General features: G+C 44.8%; 1 protein-coding gene across 1 annotated transcript in view; it reads left to right on the top strand.

The window, feature by feature from the left end:
- Positions 1-20,116, top strand: part of obscnb (obscurin, cytoskeletal calmodulin and titin-interacting RhoGEF b) — an 868,128-nt gene that overhangs the window by 334,218 nt on the left and 513,794 nt on the right. The window contains exons 72-74 of the mRNA XM_068053434.1: positions 1,506-1,772; positions 13,978-14,244; positions 18,106-18,372. Coding sequence (XP_067909535.1) covers positions 1,506-1,772; positions 13,978-14,244; positions 18,106-18,372 — 801 coding nt within the window. The remainder of the gene's footprint in view (positions 1-1,505; positions 1,773-13,977; positions 14,245-18,105; positions 18,373-20,116) is intronic.

The raw sequence follows: 20,116 nt of genomic DNA, 5'->3' as shown, positions 1-20,116 counted from the left end.
GCTTCTCATTTTTTTTCACTTCCCCTCTATATTCAGCATAGTATTTTTTACCTGTCATAAGCATAATTTTTCTTCTTTATCTTAATTTCTACCTCTTTTGTCATCCAGGGAGCTCTGGATTTGCTTGCCCTACTTTTCCCCTTCGAGGGAACATACTTTGACTGTACCCGAACTATCTCTTCTTTGAAAGTAGCCCATTCTTCATCTACCAGTTTTCCTGCCAGATAGACTTGCCATAGAGGGAGTGCAATGGAGGTTCACCAGACTAATCCCTGGGCTGGCAGGATTGTCTTATGGGGAGTGATTGCAGAAACTGGGCCTGATTTCTCTAGAGTTTCGAAGAATGAGAGGTGATCTCATTGAAACTGAGAAAATTCTTACAGGGTGTGACAGATTGGATGTAGAAAGGATGTTTCCCCTGGATGGTGAGTTTCGAACCATGGAATTAGGGGAAAGCCATTTAAGACTGAGATGAGGAGGAATCTCTTCACTCAGAGCACGGTAAATCTTTGGAAATCTCTACCCCTGAGGGCCGTGGAAGCTCAATCATTGAGCATGTTCAAGACAAATCGATGGATATCTGGATACTGATGATATCAAGGGATATGGGGATAGTGCGGGAAAGTGGCGTTGAGATAGATGATCTAATTGAATGGTGGTGCAGGCTTGATGGCTGCATGGCCAACTCCTGACCCTATGTTCCTACGTTTTAAAGGAAATAATGTCTGTCTATTTCCTCCAGTTGGATGACCGGGCTAACCAATGTAGAGGATTGTTTTATTAGAAGAAGGAGTAAGATTTCTGTATTGTTGCTTGAATCTAGAATGCAGTGTGTTTGATGATTGACTTTATTTTATCTGTGACCAAATATGTGCAAGGAAATCTTATAGTAATGCTTATAATTGTGAACTAAAATGTCTGTTCTTATTTATTTGAAAAGAAAAAAAAATGCATTTATATAGTGCCTTTCACATCCACCAAAGTCCCAAAGCACTTTATAGCTAATGAAGTACTTCTTGAAGTGTTATCACTGTTGTAATGTAGGAAACACAGCAGCCAATTTGTGCACAGCAAGCTCCCACAAACAGCAATGTGATAATTTCCAGATAATTTGTTTTTATGATATTGATTGAGGGATAAGTATTGGCCAGGGCACCAAGGATAACTGACTTGCTCTTTTTAAAAAAAAAATAATGTCATGGGATCTTTTACACCTACCTGAGAGGGCAGACAGGGCCTCAGTTTAGCTGCAAGATAGTGCCTTTGACAGTGCAGCACTCCTTCAGTACAGCACTGGAGTGTCAACCTAGATTTATTGCTCATTTTCTGGAGTAGAACTTGAACCCGCAGCTTTCTAACTCAGTGGTGAATGTTCTACCAACTGAGCCACAGCTGATACACTTGTTGTCTTGTGAGCACATGCATTTGCTAACTGGTAAAATGTAGCTGTGAATAAGTTCTTTTGAGACACATATTCAAGAAGGTTCTTCAATTTATTGTTCTAGCACTTCCAGTGCTTTTCAAGAAGAAGCTTCAGAATAAAGAGCATAAAGAAGGGAGTGTGGCAACATTGTGGTGCGAGTTGACAAAACCTGATGCCCCTGTAAAATGGAAAAAGGGATCTATGCTACTTGATACCGATGACAAATATGAAATGAAGCAAAAAGGTTCTAACGTTGAGCTGATTATTCATGACTTAAAACTTGAAGATGCTGGAGAATACACCTGTGATTCTGGAGATGAACAGACAACTGCCTCCCTAAAAGTGAAAGGTAAGGAAGGCATCATCATTTATGATGATTATTATTAAATCTTTATCATTTTTATTGTACCTAATGTCCTGTCATGTTCTTCACTTGGTCAAAGGTAAAATAAAAGTTGTGTATATACAATAGGCCAGTTCTTAGTGAGGGGGATTTGGTTGGATTTGAGTAATCATTTTCCACAAGGACAAATGAGTCCACCTTATGAATAATCACTGTGCCATGTGAGAGTTCCAAAAACATAGATTAGAAGGGCTAAATGGGGTTGGGGGGGGGGGGGGGGTGGAGAAAATTTAATAAAGCTCGTCATCAGGCTCAGGGATCGCGATATGTAATTGACATCTGCCTGTTCATTGCAATGCAGAAGCATGCAAATTTCGTGCTGCCTGCAAGTTAAAATTATAGTAGACTGCAGCCCAATGCTACATGCGATGCTGAGCAGCTGCACGCCTCAACAGGGGGCCCAAGTTCCTGTGAAGTTAGTACCATTTAAACTAGCCTGTATGACTGAAAGCCAGCCTGCATCCCTTAAAGGGTAGTGCATTCCGATTGCAGCAGGTTGTGGAAGAGTCTCAGAGCAGGAAGAAAAGTGAATATTGCGCAGAGAGCATACTCCAAGGTTCTCTGATACAGCGCTGCAGGCCTTGGTGCAACAGGTAGACAGGACGAGAGAGGTCCTGCTCCCAGAGGGGGCCAGGAGGCTCTCCAGACAGACAATGAGAAGGCGGTGGGAGCAGATAGCCATTGCTGTCAATGTGAGCACTCTAGCCCGAGGATCTCTCACGAGTGGTCAAACTCAGTGAATGCACCTGCAAATGCTGTATGCTTACAAATGAACCACTTAGCCTCACCCACTTCATTTATCAACTCCTTCACCAACCTACCAACACTATCAAGCATGACTCAAATCTAACATTCATAGCCTCACCTCACTCACTTAGCACTGCTGCAAGCCACATACCCACATCTCTCACTTACACACACTGCCAACTATTCAACTATGGCAGGCACATTGCATCACACTCACTGATACTCTTCCCTCTCTTGTCGGACAAGATGGCATATAACTGCAGGCAGCAGCACCTAACAGGCAGGGGACAGGGACAGCTGCTTGTCCTTACCCCCATGGAGGAGACAATGCTGGTAATCATTGGTGCAGTTGCGATTGAGGCCGTAGCCAGTGGTGGGACTGAAACCATAGAAGATGGCCTTCTATTCTACCTAATTTACCGCCTCAAATCCCACTTCACCTCCATCTCATAATCTCTTCTGATAAAGCTGCAAATAGCATAAGCATGCACCCTCTGGCTTTCCCCCGCCCCTTTTCTCTTAACACTATCCTTGTACCTTTCTCCTTTCAGAATCTGAGAACTGCCATCTTGTTAAGCACTGGCACAAGAGCATGACGTGAAGCAGGACACAGATAAAGAGGAAATGGTGTCACTTGATCTCTGTGGACGGCTAGTTTTTTTCAGCCATCTCAGGCACATGGGCTGAATGACTTCCTTCTGTGCCGTAACTTTTCTGTGGTTCTATGGTTCTCACTCGCAGCTGCCCACTCTAGCTGCTGATACTGCACAAACTATAGGGGGTAGCATAGAGGCGGGATCTGCACATGGTGGGTTGGATTTTATCAAGGAGACAGGGCCCCGACGACGGGCTGGAAAGCTGGGGGCATTCCTGCCTTGGCTGTTTGGCGGACTCCCAGCCGCATTTTAGTGGAGGGCCGGCAGCTCTTCAGCCTCAGTAGCTGGGACTGCACTCGGCTGAGAGGACTCGGCCTTCGGAGCAAGGTGAGTGGGGCTGGGGGGTTACCAGGGCCAGTCAGGCAGGCCCCGGCAAGGCGAGGTGTTGCCGTGGGGGTGACCTTGCCACTGGGCGACTCCTCCGTGGCCAAAAAATGTCCAATTAGTATGGCCCTGAGCCAACAGGTTCATCAGTCGGTCTCCCCACATGGCAGAGGACCCACCTGCCCCTGGTAAAATGTGAGGATTGGCAGGAAGAGGCCCTTAATTAGCCACTTAAGTGGCACAGTTGGCCTCTGGGCGGAAGAGCCTTTCTCCACCTTCCTCACTGCTGGTAGAATGCCATGGTGGCAAGAAGTCAATGGGCACTCCACCCACCGCCTTCCCTCGCCATTTTATGGCCCCTGGCCACCTCCCAGCCCAGACCAAAAGGGCTGTTGAATTCCAGCCCAGTGAGTCACCGGGCATGATTGGCCTGCAGCCAGGGCAGGAGTAAAGAGTAGCCCAGGGCCAACTCTGCAGAGGGCAAGGCCAAACTTGTAACCTACTGCAGAGGACTCAAATGAAGACCTCAGTGAGACAGGAGTACAGAAAAAGGTTGCTAGGCATGCGGTATGAAATGCTTGGTGCATTGGCAAGCTTGCCAGAAAGCCTGCAGTCACAGTTAAGGAGCATGGAGGAGTCTGGTACCAAGTTGGGGTGCAGAGTTTGATGCTCACCCTTTCCAGCATGTAAGTGGTGGCCAGCTCCATGACAGCAGTGTGGACCCAACCTTGATCCAGTGTCTGATAGCTGATGCCTCAGCTTCCATTGTAGCACAAGCAGAAGACACCCAACACCTGGCTGCTCAGTGGAAGCTCAGACTGAGGACATAAAACCTCTGGTTGTTGCCATACAAGAGCGGTTTGGTGCCATGCTTTGGATGCTGCCATCATGACTGCAGCTACCAATGTTTAAAGGGGCTTTCATGGTCTCACAGATGTTCAGTAATGTGTCCTCTAGCAGATTGCAAGAACATATGAACATAGAATTAGGAGCAGGAGTAGGCCACTCGGCCCCTTGAGCATGCTCCGCCATCCAATAAGACCATGGCTGATCTGATTGCAACCTCAACTCCACATTCCCGTCTACCCCAAATAACCTTTCATTCCCTTGCTTATCAAGAATCTATTTATCTCTGTCTTAAAAATATTCAGACTCTGCTTCCACTGCCTTTTGAGGAAGAGAGTTCCAAAGACTCGCGACTCTCTGAGAGAAAAACATTTCTCCTCATCTCTGTCTTAAATGGGCGACCCCTATTTTTAAACAGTGACCCCTAGTTCTAGATTCTCCCACAAGAGGAAACATCCTTTCCACATCCACCCTGTCAAGATCCCTTAAGATCTTATATGTTTCAATCAAGTCTCCTCTTACTCTTCTAAACTCCAGCGGATACAAGCCTCGCCTATCCAACCTTTCCTCATAAGACAACCCGCCCATTCCAGGTATTAGTCTAGTAAACCTTCTCTGAACTGCTTCCAATGCATTTACATCCTTACTTAAGTAAGGAGACCAATACTGTACAGAGTACGCCAGATGTGGTCTCAGCAATGCCCTATATTGCTGAAGCATAACCTCCCTATTTTTGTATTCAATTAACATTCTATTAGCTTTCCTAATTACTTCTTGTACCTGCATACTAACCTTTTGTGATTCATGCACTAGGACACCGAGATCCCTCTGCATCTCATAGCTCTGCAATCTCTCTCACCATTTAGATAATATGCTTCTTTTTCATTCAACCTGCCAAGATGGACAATTTCACATTTTTCCACATTATACTCCATTTGCCAGATCTTTGCCCATTCACTTAATGTATCTATATCCCTTTTTAGCCTCCTTATGTCCTCTTCACACCTTACTTTCCTACCTATCTTTGTGTCATCCAGCAAATTTAGCAACTATACCATTGGTCCCTTCATCTACGTCATTTATCTAAATTGTAAAATGTTGAGGCCACAGCACAGATCTCTGTGGCACACCACTCGTTGCATCTAGCCAACCAGAAAATGACCCATTTATGCATACTCTCTGTTTCCTGTTAGCTAGCCAATCTTCTATCCATGCCAAAATGTTACCCCTACACCATGAGCTTTTATTTTGCACAATAACCTTTGATGTGGCACCTTATCAAATGCCTTCTGGAAATCTAAGTACAATACATCCACCGGTTCCCCTTTATCAGCAGCACATGTTACTTCAATGCACTCCAATAAATTGGTTAAACATGATTTCCCTTTCACAAAACCATGTTGATTCTGCCTGTTTACCTTGAGTTTTTCTCAGTGCCTTGTCATAGCGTCTTTAATAATAGCTTCTAACATGTTCCCTATGACAGATGTTAAGCTAACTGGCCTGTAGTTTCCTGCTTTCTGTCTCCCTTTTTGAATAAAGGAGTTGCATTGGCTATTTTCCAATCTAATGGAACCTTCCCCAAATCTAGGAAATTTTGGAAAATTAAAATCAACGCATCAACTATCTCACTAGCCACTTCTTTTAAGAACCTAGGATGAAGTCCATCAGGACGCGGGGTCTTGTCAGCCCGCGGCTCCAAGGATTACTGAGGTGCTGCCATGGAGTATTGGCGGTGGCTCTGTGGTGCACGACCCTGCTGTCCTCTTAAGATGATAGCATTTGTCCTCCCACCACTGCCACACTGCTAGTGGCCCTGCTGTTGCCCATCAGCCAGCTAGCCTAGTCTGATACCACCCTTGCCAAGGTAGGACAGTCTAAAGCCATGCCATCTAGGTCCAGAGCTGCTCAAGGTCATTCTGCAAGGCCATCTGTAGTCTCCTCCCCTGAACATCAGCAGCTGTTCACCATAAAATGCTGCAGCCATTGAGGTAGCATTACGTAGGAGCACTAGGCGAAGTAAAGACACCCACAAGACAGGCGCTATGGGAACACACGAGGGTGATTTGCTTACTTTTGGAGTATTGGATGGTTTGTTTAATAAAGTTGATTTGGTAGGGTTGTATTGTGATGATTTTTTTATTTCAGAATTGTGGCCAAAAGGATGCTGTGATGGTCAGTGACAGAGGGAAGGGAAGATATGGGACCATTGTAGAATAAGGACTTTGGGCTGTGCAGAGTGAAACTGTAGTCAAATGAGGCAATCACGGACAGCCCAGCTGGAAAGAGGATGTTTTGGTTGCCTCCTCCCTTCCTCCTGCTCCACTGCTTCCTCCACTTCCTCCACCTGCTCATCAGCTCCTCGCAGTATCCCTGGTGGCCAGGGCTGTGCCCTCATGATGGTGAGATTATGCAGGACTCAGCAGACAATGACAAATCAGGAGACACGCCTGCCAGGCCTGCTCATGAATGGTCTATGTAGCAGAACAGTTGTTTCAGCTCCCCTATGGTCTGCTCTATGATGTTTCTTGTTGCAGCATGGTTCTTATTATACCCATGCTGGAGCCTGCTTCCTAACAGCACTGTTGGTGTATCTACACCCAAGGACTGGAGCGGTTCAAGAAGGCAGCTTACCACCACCTTCTCAAGGGCATTTAGGGATGGGCAATAAATGCTGGCCTGTGCAGCGATGCCCGCATCCCATGAATGGATAAAAAAATTGCTGGCACCTGTGGTCAGCAGAGACATGAGCCAGGTGTTAAGCGGTTAGCCCTTGTCGTCCAGCAGTCACTTTCTAGTTTGACATGGCAGCTCAAATACTGATGAAATAGTAGATAGGTGCAGAATAAATACATCATGGCTGCTATCTGGATACTGGGCTGAGCCATACTGAATGATGTGCTGAGCACAGTCATCCAACTACATATGTAGGAAGTGGAACCCTTTGTATTTATGGCACATTTTTTAGAAATTCATTCATGGGCCGTGAGCGATGCTGGCAAGGCCGGCATTTATTGCCCATCCCAAATTGCCATTGTGGTGTATGCTGTTAGGAAGGGATTCCAGGTTTTTGACCCAGCGACAGTGAAAGAACGGAGATGTAATTCCAAGTCAGGATGGTTTGTGGCTTGGAGGGGAAGTTGCAGGTGGTGGTGTTCCCATGCACTGATGCCCTTGTTCATCTAGGTGGTAGAGGTCGTGGTGTTGGAAGGTGCTCTCTGAAGGAGGCTTGTCGAATTGCTGCAGTGCATCTTGTAGATGGTACACACCGCTGCCACTGCACCAGTGGTGGAGAGAATGAATATTGAAGGTGCTGGATGATGTTGAATTTCTTGAGTGTTGTTAGAGCTGCACTCATCCAGACAAGTGGAGGGTATTCCATCACACTCCTGACCTTTGCCTTGTAGATGGTGGACATGCTTTGGGGAGTCAGGAGATGAGTTACTCTGCCACGGAATTCCTCGCCTCTGACCTGCTCTTGTAGCCACAGTATTTATATGGCTGGTCCAGTTAATTTTCTGATCAATGATAACCCTTTCAGAATGTTGATGATGGGAGATTAGCGCTGCTAATGCCATTGAATATCAAGGGGTGATGGTTAGATTCTCTCTGGTTGGAGATAGTTATTACCTGGCATTTGTGTGGCGCAAATGTTACTTGCCTCTTATCCAATCCTGAAAGTTGACCAGGTCTTGCCGCATGTGGGTATCTGAGGAGTACATCTTACCATTTAGATATAGTACCTGCAGTCGATGCCGCACCTTGGGGAAGTCCACAATCCTGGCAAAGCTACATGCATGCTCCACCTGCTTCACTCTGTTCAGATAGAAATCAATGAGCTCCATTCTTCTGGCTTAAAGAGCATCAGTCACCTCCCTTATGCAGCAGTTGTCGATGAACTGGGAGACATTACAGTTGCCACCACCTTCTCCAGCCTGGAAGGCTCCCGATGCAAAGCAATTTCATGATCACAGTCACGTTCACAGCCACTGGCAGCACTATCCTTTACTTGCTTTGAGTTTGCAAGTCTTTCTACGAGAAATGGCAGATTTCTGTGAGCACCTCCTATGTAAAATAGTGTCAATGTACACGCTGCTGCTGGCTAAGGTTGAGGTAAGGGAAATGCTCCTGGATGACTTTGGGCTGAATTTCATACAGGCGGTGGGGGTCCTGAGGCCGGGCCAAAAACGGCCATTTGGGGAGCCCTGGCTGCATTTTATAGCACTCAGGCAGTTAACTGCCTGGCACCAGGGTTCCCATAATTTTAAGGACAGGGATCCTGGCAGCTCAGCAGTGCCACCCGAAGAGGTGACCGCTCTTGGAACTGCATGCAGTTAGAAGAGGCAACATGGATACTAACCTTGGAAGCAAGTAAGCGGGGGCGGGTTCACCAGGGCCAGTCAGCCAGGCACCAGCGCGGGGTGGTTGGTGAGGGTAAGCGGGGGGGAAGGGGTGTTGATACATGGGTAACCTTTGCTGCCAGGGGGGTGATCCTCCATGGGCCACAGATTGCCCAAGTACGAGTTACCCCCACCAGCCCCTCTTCCCCATCCCCCCCCAGCCTGCAGGGAAGCCGCTTGGTTTCACTGGGTGATCTTCACATGTGGCAGGGGGCGCCCCGGGTACTGGCAAAATGCCAGCGGTGGTAGGAAGAAACCCTTATTGGCGTCTGGGCAGGAGGGCCATCCTCGACCTTCCCCACTCCTGACAAAATTCAATGGCATCGGGAAGGCGACGGACACTCCATCCCCCACCTTCCAACCCGTCTCTCGAGAGCTAATAAAATTCAGCCACCTGGATGGATAAGGCCTGCTGAGAATCCTACTCCCTCTGCGCATAGCTTGTCCTCTTCAGAGCTGCCTTTGGTTCATCTCCCTCTCAAACTGCAGGCCGAGGGGGATGGTAACTACAGCACCTTTGACTGAACGGATCCCTTGGAGTCAAAATTTAGGCCTTCTTCATGTTATAGCACAACTCCTTGTTGACTTCACCAACTTTAAACAACTCTAACACCATTAAGAACTTCTGTAAACTCAGACAGAGCCAGTAAAAATTAACCATCAACTAATCAGAGAGTGGTTGATCCTCTAAATAGGGCGGGGGGGTGTTTGTGGGGGGGGAGTCGGGTGTCCTTCCTGATGCTGAATGCCTGTTCAGTTTGCGTGTTTAAGAGACAATATTGGCTGGAGTAGTGACTGATATTAGAAATGGCGCGCTGGTGTTGAATCAGCATTGCACGCTGACTAATATCATGAGCTATCTAACACCTGTGCTACAGACCTCCCCGAAATGCATCTGGTGGGGGTCATGCCAGAAGTGCATGTGGCACGGACACTATTTTGGGACTGAAACAGCACCCATAGTGGCAAAACTAGAGCACTATGGAGCCAAGTTTTGCAACCAAACCGTTTTAAAACGTTAAAAAGTTAGTTTCCTTCATGAGCTGTTACTGGAGATGGCACGTGCAAAGAAATGACAATGTAGAGGAATGTCAACAAGATGGAAAAATTATGAAATCATTTGCATGTGTTAAGTTCTGTAACTTAATTTTAGCCTGGTGATTATATAAAATGGTCAGCTGTAATTTTTTAATGCCTGCATTGAAAGGGTTTCAGAAAGTTAAAATTAATGGGCTAGAGTGTCTGCTTTAGGCGCAATTACCAATCCAAGTGCAAATTGCCCCCAAAATTGCATTAGTTTTGGGAAGTTTTCTCCCTCAAGTTTTCGCTGAACCTCAGTTCGCAAATGTAAAATCTGCCATGAACATTGGATAGTGGTTTAGAATGTAATTTACAAAAAATATTCCTTGATAAAGAGCAGTAATTTTGTGCAATTTGATTAATACAGCTGAAAATGAGTTTATCACAAAAAATAAGCATTTTTAATCAATTGTCTTGTACACCACCTATGAGTAACCTGATGTTAAATAATAGTTTTTAATAAAGTATACAGAGCCCTTTACTAGAAACTTGCAGTGGTAATTAACTCGATCTGGGAATGTGACCAGTGTTGTGGGTGGGCCAGCTTCCAGCACTATGTTTTTAAACTACCGTAAAAGATTATGGAAACCTGATTTGCACTGCATTTGTTTTGCGCTGGAAATTCTGTGATATTTTGTGCTGGTTTGGCAGATTTTTGGGTGAATTGTACTGAAAAAAGGAATGCAACCTAGCAGAAACTTGAAGCCAATATCTTTTTTTTAAAAAGGCAGGCTTGCCATTCCTCACAATCACTCCCATCCTGGTGGCCTCCTCCCACCCTGCCCGACTCACCTGTGGACCTCCTAAATTGCACCAAGTCCTCGTATCTCAATATCAGATTTTCTGTGAACATCTCTGTGAAGCACCCTGGGACATTTGTCTAGACAGTTATGTTTCCCATTGCAAGTAAAACCTTAGGTAAAACCTTTCCCAAACAGAGGGCTGTGTAGTGATCTTGTATTATCCCTAGTAGGATGGAATCTATCAGTAAAGGTTAGAGATAGCTCCTTGCAAACTGCAGTGCATTGAAAGGGTGGAATGCAATTGGGAATAATGTACATTTCTGTAGAACCAACAAATTAACCAATTCAGAATCTTTCATAGTAATTTTATATTGCTTTTTTCCTAAGTTTTTAAAAATTCTTTCATGGGATGTGGGCGACACTGGCAAGGCCAGTATTTGTTGCCCATCCCTAATTGTACTAGACAACTGAGTGGCTTGATAGGCCATTTCAAAATGCAGTTGAGCATCAACCACATGGCTGTGAGTCTAGAGTCACATATGGGCCAGACCAGGTAAGGACAGCAGATTTCCTTCCATAAAGGACATTAGTGAACCGGATGGACTTTTACAACAATCAATGATAGTTTCAGGGCACCATTACTGAGACTAGCTTTCAAATTCAGAGTTTTTTTATTAATTAATTGAATTTAAATTCCATCAGCTGCCATGGTGGGATTTGAACTCTTGTCCCCAGGGCATTAGCCTCGGCCTCTGGTTTACTAGTCCAGTGACATTACCATGCAGCACCATCTCTGTTTAACAGAATCTGAGACCATGAATTTCCTCGGAGCTCCTCCCACTGTGCTGCCGTAACTTCATAGTAAACCAAGTGAAGTTACGTTGGTGGAGGAAATTACTGGCCAACTGCTTCTAGCTGGCTGTCTGAAAAAATAATTTTTTTGCATACTGATAGACTTTTCTTTAAAAAATATTTATACTCTTCCCTTCTTTACCTCGGTTGCTGTTTGGCCATTCCGTGCCCTGGCAACCAACTAAAAAAAAATCTGCTGAGAAGTAACTATTATTTTGTTGATGATCTAAAATTCATGTCCCCAACTTACTAATATACTGACAAATAAATAGTATTTTCATCTGATATGTATGCTCAATTCACAAACCTCTGTATGTCCTCTTGTCGTCACTTACAGTCATCTTGACAGTAAACAACACGCCCTATATTTGTGTCTTCTTCAAATTTTGATTTTGTACCCTTTATTCCCAAATCCAGATCATCTGCATATGTTAAGAAGACCAACAATATGAACTTTGACCCTGAGGAATGCCACTGTTCATATTTATTTTGTACAAAAAATATCTATTAACCATCTCACTCTTTAACTGCCTATCCATCCTGCCACACTCCCTTTAATAGTGTGTGCTTCCTTATGGGCTGAATTTAGTCGTGTTAACGGGGCTCCCGGCGCTGGGTCAAAAAGGCGAGGAAACACAGCCTCTGCCATTCAGAGGCCCCCCCCCCCCCCCCCCAAACAGCGTGATTCAATAGCGCTCAGGCAACTGCCCGACGCTGAGATCCCTGTCCCTTTAAGAATGGGGAGCCCAACTCCAAGAGCTGCCAGCCAATCAGAGGGTGGCAGCTCAGTACTATTGGTAGCGCCACTGGGAGCAGTGGGCACTGTCGTTATTACCGACGATGCCCCGCGTTGGAGCCCTGGTAAGTGAGGTGGGATTGCTGGGCGCAGGATGAGCGATGAAGGCGGTGGGGGAGGGTGTTACCAGAAGGGTGGCTTTTGCTGCTGGGGGCCCTCCGTAGACCACAGATTGCCCATGGAGGAGGTTCACATCCCCAAGCCGTCACAACTACTGCAATTTTTATTTCTTCTTCTCTATGCTTCTACCTGCTTCATGGCTCTCTCCCTGGCAAAATGAATGATTTATAATGCTAAGTGGAATTCCATTGCCCTTACTCTTATACTTTGGGCGTGATTTTCTGTTTTGGGTTGGGACCCTGTCATCCGGGTCAAATGCGGGTCCTGACCCCGTGTCAGGAGCAGTCAGCCAACATGCTTTTGCATAAATTGGCCAATTATTGACAGAGGGCGCGCTTGCTGGTCAATTAAGGACGGTGGGCAGGCTCTTAAAGCTGGAGGGCCAGTAGGACGCCCTCCAGCATGGAATGAGCTGCAGCCTGCTGTTGCGGGTAAGGGAGAGAGAGCGGGAGTCTCCATCTTGAGACTCCCTCTCAGCAACTTAAAAAAATTTGAAATAAGCAATGGCCAGAGCTGCCCTTCACAGGGCAGACTGTGGCTGCAGCTTTGACCAGGTAGGTGGGGGGGGAGGGGGAGGGCTTCAAAGTCTTCTTGGAGCGCTGGCCCCCCGATCTGCCACCAGAGGCCATCTCCAGGCAGCTGCTGATGCCACAAGGAGCCTGCAGACCAAATAGAATTTTCCAGTCAGTCTCTGATCATTGGCCTCTTAATTAGCTTAGGGAGGGCAGCTGCTGCGCCCCTAATCTGGACTCCAGGAAAACAGCTCCTATGTTGGATGGTGACGGCATGCTGGCTGGCAGCGCAAAATTACGCGCCTGCCCACCTCCATATTGGGCGAAAGTCCTGGCCAAATTTATATATCATATAATGTAATGTAATAATGGATGTCCGTCTTCTAAATCAAGAAAACAGTTAGGCAGAGGTGAATTTCATTCAAAAATCATTTTAAGTCATATATTTGTGACCATTTTGAAAATTTGATTTGGAGACTGGTCTTGAAGCAATTATCACTTGTATAATGATGGATTCACTCTCTGAAATTAAGGATTAGTTATATTTAAAATGTTATTTTTACTATTTTGTGTTATAAAAAGTCCTGAGAACACATGAAAGGTATTGTGTAACAGCTGTAAGTAAAAAGGCAAAGGTGTAATTAAAGTGTCTTAGAAAACCACCTGTAGGTGTTATCTTGATTCGTAATAACAATTGCAAACATTGACTAAACGTGTTCTGGGATAGAGGGCTCTGACCTTTTGATTGGGCAATTACCACTGTTATACCTATAAAAATGATAATTAAATATAAAAATGTGAAGACTGACTTTTATCTTGCAGCTGTGTTTAGAAGCCAAATTACCTTGAAATCAAATCATAATAGAGGCCATTGAAGAAATGAATTTCACCCATGTAAAGATAATTTTGCAAATTTGTCGTACTGATGACAATAATTGCATGAATTAGCCATAATATATATATGTATTCATAGTTGAATTATTTTTGGCTATTGAGATCATTACAGTAATGCAAAGTTTGGTGTTGGCCTGACCTTTTATCTTGTACTAATGAATAAAATCTCTGTGATCCTTAGCCCTGCCTGTACTTTTCAAACAAGAGCTTCAGAGTAAGGAAGCTGAAGAAGGCAGTACGGTCTTACTGTGTTGTGAGGTTACTAAACATGATGCTCCCGTTGAATGGAAAAAAGGATCTTCAATACTTCACTCAAGTAACAAGCATGAAATGAAGCAAAAAGGTTCCAGTATTGAGCTGCATATTCACAACCTAAAACAAGAAGATGCTGGAGAATATACCTGTGATTCAGGGGATCAACAGACCACAGCATTCTTAAAAGTTAAGGGTAGGACAATGATCATTACATAATATGACTAAATCACTCGCCATCCTGACTTGGAATTATATTGTGGTTCTTACACTGCTGCTGGGTGAAAATCCTGGAACCCCCCCCCCCGCCCACCAACCCCTCTCCCGCACACAGCCGCCCTCCCGCCGCAACAGCACCACAACGACTGCAATGGTTCAAGAAGGCAACTCACCATCACCTTCTCAAGGGAAATTAGGAATAGGCAATAAATGCAGGTCTTGCCTGTGACATCCACATCCCATGTACGAATAAATAGAAAAAAAAGTGTTTTTGTGTTGTTTTCTACTTTCCCTATCAAGATTTCTAGTTTCTTTGTAAATACAGTTCTACAAATTAGTTCTTTAGTGCTAAATGCTAATTGATCGTTCGTTATGTTTTTATAAGAGATGGGAGGTTGGGGGTGGAGCAAATTAAATTTTGTTTCACTCTTTTCTTGAGTTACAAGATGGCAGCCAAAAAGTCCAATTTTTCCAGGTCATGTTAGCTTAACAATATTCAGGCGTCCCTAGTGACAATGATTCCTCGAGGCTACACGCTTGCTCACCACCCTACAATCATGAAGTATCGTGCAGGGCACACACAGGCTTTAAGATATTACACAAAAAAATTTAAAGGTACCGTGTATTGAAATAAAGGCCACGCACAACAAAGATTTAGAGGGATCATTGCCAGCCGGTAGTTTTAAACTGGAATTAGGCTCATTGTACATGCTAATGAGGAGCCTTACTTCTATTTAAGGACTTCTATTCAAATTTGGTTAGAAAGTGAATGGAGAATGCATGAGGCCCAAATCCATCTGCAGCTTCCTGGTAAGCTTGATTGTTGTCTGCAGCTAGGTAGAATTATTCAGATGAGGTACCAAAGGTCCAAATTAGGGCAAATCTTGGTTCTTTGGCTTCTGGTGTGCACTATGAATGCACAACCTATCTTGTGCCCAAAAATGGGCAATTTTTCCTTATAATTCCTCCTAACTGCAGCTCTGTAAGTCTAAAATAATGTAATCAAATGGGTAAATTTCGTGCCGTGTTTCCCATGCACCGACAGAGCCTGCCCACAGCACGGCTAATTGCGGTGGTGGGATAAGGCCCTTAACTGGACATTAACTGCCCAGTTAAGGGCCTCAATTGGCAGAGGGGCATAAAGGCCACTCACAGGCTACCCCCATGCCTACCATCATTCCACCCAATTTTATGCTCTCCTCGCCTCCATACCTGCTGTGGGGGAGAGCATAAAGTGCCCACCCTCCCCACATTTAAGGCATTTCTAAGGGAAATCCTCCTACTGTGGCCTATCAGGATACTGGTTGTTGATCACGATTGTACATTGTTACGGACAGGTTGTAAGGGGCGCGGGTGATTTCCACTGTTCACCTCCCAACTGATCGCAGTCGTGTTTTGTTTAAAATGATGAGTTAGTCCTTGTTGTTTATTAGGGTCAAATGAAGAGACAAGTGACAAGGTTTCTCGCAGGTTAAAAAAAACTTTATTTTTACACAATTCACGAAATGGTCGCAACCACACATGCATACACAAGAATAGATAGAGGGAAAAAGAGTAAGTGGTTTAAAGTTCAAAGTGAGGTAGGTGTTCGTGATTTACGGTAAACCTGTTGAGTTTTCTCAGGAAGATAGTCTCTTTTAAAGGTGCAGGCCTGGGTGTTTGTAGTCTTAAACTTTTTTTTATTCATTTGTGGGATGTGGGCGTCTCTGGCTAGACCAGCATTTATTGCCCATCCCTAATTGCCCTTAAACTGAGTGGCTTGCTAGGCCATTTCAGAGAACAAAGAGCAAAGAACAGTACAGCACAGGAACAGGCCATTTGGCCCTCCAAGCCTGCGCCGATCTTGATGCCTGTCTAAACTAAAACCTTCTGCACTTCTGGGGACCGTATCCCTCTATTCCCATCCTATTCATGGATTTGTCAAGATGCCTCTTAAACATCGCTATCGTACCTGCTTCCACCACCTCCCCCGGCAGCAAGTTCTAGGCACTCACCACCCTCTGGGTAAAGAACTTGCCTCGCACATCCCCTCTAAACTTTGCCCCTCTCACCTTAAACCTATGTCCATTAGTAACTGACTCTTCCACCCTGGGAAAAAGCTTCTGACTATCCACTCTGTCCATGCCACTCATAACTTTGTAAACCTCTATCGCGTCGCCCCTCCACCTCCCTCATTCCAGTGAAACAATCTGAGTTTATCCAACCTCTCCTCATAGCTAATGCCCTCCAGACCAGGCAACATCCTGGTTCTGGTAGTGTGGCGACCAGAATTGCACGCAATATTCTAAGTGTGGCCTAACTAAAGTTCTGTACAGCTGCAACATGACTTGCCAATTTTTATAATCTATGCTCCGACCGATGAAGGCAAGCATGCCGTATGCCTTCTTGACTACCTTATCCACCTGCATTGCCACTTTCAGTGACCTGTGGACCTGTACGCCCAGATCTCTCTGCCTGTCAATACTCCGAAGGGTTCTACCATTTACTGTATACTTCCCACCTGTATTAGATCTTCCAAAATGCATTACCTCACATTTGTCTGGATTAAGCTCCATCTGCCATTTCTCCGCCGAAGTCTCCAACTGATCTATATCCTGCTGTATCCTCTCACAATCCTCATCACTATCTGCAACTCCACCAACCTTTGTGTCGTCCGCAAACTTACTAATCAGACCAGCTACATTTTCCTCCAAATCATTTATATATACTACAAAGAGCAAAGGTCCCAGCACTGATCCCTGCGGAACACCATTAGTCAGAGGGCATTTTCAGAGTCAACCACATTTCTGTGGGTCTGGAATCATATGTAGGCCAGACCGGGTAAGGACGGCAGATTTCCTTCCCTGAAGGACATTAGTGAACAAGATGGGATTTTACAACAATCGACAATGGTTTCATGGTCATAATTAGACTAGCTTTTTCATTCCAGATTTATTAATTGAATTCGAATTTCACCATCTGCCATGTTGGGATTCGAACCAACGTCCCCAGAGCATTACTGAAAGAATAATTTAAAAAAATCCATTCATGTCAATAAGGGTCATTAATATGCGATAGCCCTCCTGTCAATGTCAGTGGTGTTCTCCTCAGAATATTTCAGATGAGGATAATGAGTTCCATCTTGGCAGAGAAGTTTGTTTATTTCCAGTACAGGAGGGGTCACGTGACCACCACTCCATTTTTGACTGTGGCACCAGTGTCCATGTTCTCATGGTTTTATTTACCAGTTGACATTTTTAAATTCATAATTCTTCCATTTCATTGTTTATTTCATCACGACTTATGTCTTCTTTCATGCATTGCCATGCATGACCTATTTTGATCAGGGTGCTTCCACGGAAGCAACCAATTTAGACGTATCTTAACAGTTTCAATGCATCTGTGGCCCAGCTTCCTTTGGAAAGTGATCTCTGATTTAAAATTTACTAAAACAAGGTATGTTCTCCTCTGCCTGCAATTGTGGGTGTGCTAGTGGATGGGCATGGAACACCTGTTATGTAGCCTGACCTGCATATCTTGCAATAAAAATATGTTTATATCATCAAGCTGGGAGATTTCCCTGAAACTATTAGAAATTATTTAGATAGGAGTTGTTTGTAACCACGTAAAAGTCTTAAATTACACATGGTATGGGAATTATTTTTAAAAGCAACAGTCATTTGTATTATCTTCCTATCCTGTTTGAGCATATATGCAAATGTTCATATTTTCTTTCAAATTAATAATGAATACTGTATCATATTCAGTCGAATTGTTTTGAATTTTATCAGGATATTAAGAAACTCAAAGGTTTCAATGTTAATTAAACTAAATAATCACAAATTACTGTCTCTGTCAGCCTTGCCTGTGCTTTTCAAAAAAGAGCTTCATAATCAGGAAGTTGAAGAGGATGGTACTGCCAGGCTGAACTGTGAAGTCACCAAACCTGATGCCCCAGTGAAATGGAGAAAGGGATCTATGCTGCTTCAGCCAAGTGACAAGCATGAAATGAAGCAAAAAGGCCCCTGTGTTGAGTTGCTTATTCACAGCTTAAAATTAGAAGATGCTGGAGAATATACCTGTGATTCCGGAGATCAGCAGACCACTGCTTCCTTGAAAGTAAAGGGTAGGACAACACATTGTAATTCAAAGGAAGAATTTTTGTCATTTGTGATTTTTCATGTCACTTGACCATTTTTGCCAGCCTTTTGTTAGCAAGACCACAGTATTTACTTTTATTATCCATAAACAATGGATTTTTTTGAATATTTCTGGGTGCTAATGTTCAAGTTTGGCATTCCACCCAATATACACCCCATCCAATTTTCCATGACATTGACTTAAATGGAAAGCGACTGGAATTCAGAGGAAAGTAAAATTGAGTGGGGTGTAGGATGGATAGCAAATCCGATCCTGCCAGTTACTCCCTGGCAAGCTAGGTTAAAATTACCACCAGTGTCTCTAGAAAGCTTAGATTTAAAAAATCATAGAAATCACTCAAGTGTTGGGGCTCTGTGACCGTGGTAAATTAGACAAAAGAAGGAACTTAAAGGTCAGTTTTCACCCTGACTACCTGGCGGGAGAGATGTGGGCAGGGGAGTTAAGATGGCGTGGGTGTTTCCGGTGCATTCCCACCATCTTAACTTACCCCAGATTGGGCAAGGGACGTATTTTGCATAGAAAACCAGTAACTCCATTTAACTTGAAATCACATGACACCAAACCTGGTGGAAAGCAACAGAGTGACCAGAAATTGTGCATATTTGTTTTGGACCAGGATAAGCAAGAATCCTTGGGCGTCTGCAGCCCCTGTCTTCTCTCCCTCTCCTGCTACTTGCAGCCCTTTTTAGGTACCCCCTCACCCACCCCAACACTAATCTTATGCAGGGGACTCTTCCCTCTTCCTTCTGCCTGATTTCTGCTGAAGCCTGCCAGCTCCTACGGCCCCCCAAAGTTGGAATCAATCCTTCAGTTTTATTATGGAGGGAGTGCAGTGAAGGTTCACCAGACTGATTCCTGGGATGGCAAGACTGACGTATGAAGACAGATTGGGCCGATTAGCCTTGTATTCACTAGAGTTTAGAAGAATGAGATGGGACCTCATAGAAACCTACAAAATTCTAACAGGACTGGACAGACTAGATGCAGGAAAGGTGTTCCCGATGGCGGTGGAGTCCAGGACCAGGGGTCACAGTCCAACGATAAGGGGTAAGCCATTTAGGACTGAGATGAGGAGAGATTTATTCAGCCAGAGCGTGGTGAACCTGTGGAATTCTCTACCACAGAAAGCAGAATCACAGAAAAATACAGTGCAGAAGAGGCCCATCGAGCCTGCACCGATACATTAAAACACCTGACCTGTCTACCTAATCCCATTTGCCAGCACTTGGCCCATAGCCTTGAATGTTATGACGTTCCAAGTGCTCATCCAGGTACTTTTTAAAGGATGTGAGGCAACCTGCCTCTACCATCCTCCCAGGCAGGGCATTCCAGACCATTACCACCCACTGCGTAAAAAAGTTCTTCCTCAAATCCCCCTTAAACCTCCTGCCCCTCACCTTAAACTTGTGTCCCCTCATAACTGACCCTTCAACTAAGGGGAACAGCTTCTCCCTAGCCACCCTGTCCATGCCCCTCATAATCTTGTACACCTCGATCAGGTCACCCCTCAGTCTTCTCTGCTGCAGTGAAAGCAACCCAAGCCTATCCAACTTCTCTTCATAGCTTAAATGTTCCATCCCAGACAACATCCTGGTGAATCGCCTCCGCACCCCCTCCAATGCAATCACATCCTTCCTATAATGTGGTGACCAGAATTGCACACAGTACTCCAGCTGTGGCCTTACCAAAGCTCTGTACAACTCTAACAT

The sequence above is a fragment of the Heterodontus francisci genome, chromosome 2 (assembly GCF_036365525.1).
Source record: "Heterodontus francisci isolate sHetFra1 chromosome 2, sHetFra1.hap1, whole genome shotgun sequence".
In the NCBI taxonomy this organism is placed as follows: Eukaryota; Metazoa; Chordata; class Chondrichthyes; order Heterodontiformes; family Heterodontidae; genus Heterodontus; species Heterodontus francisci.
This window is presented reverse-complemented; position numbering and strand designations above follow the sequence as displayed.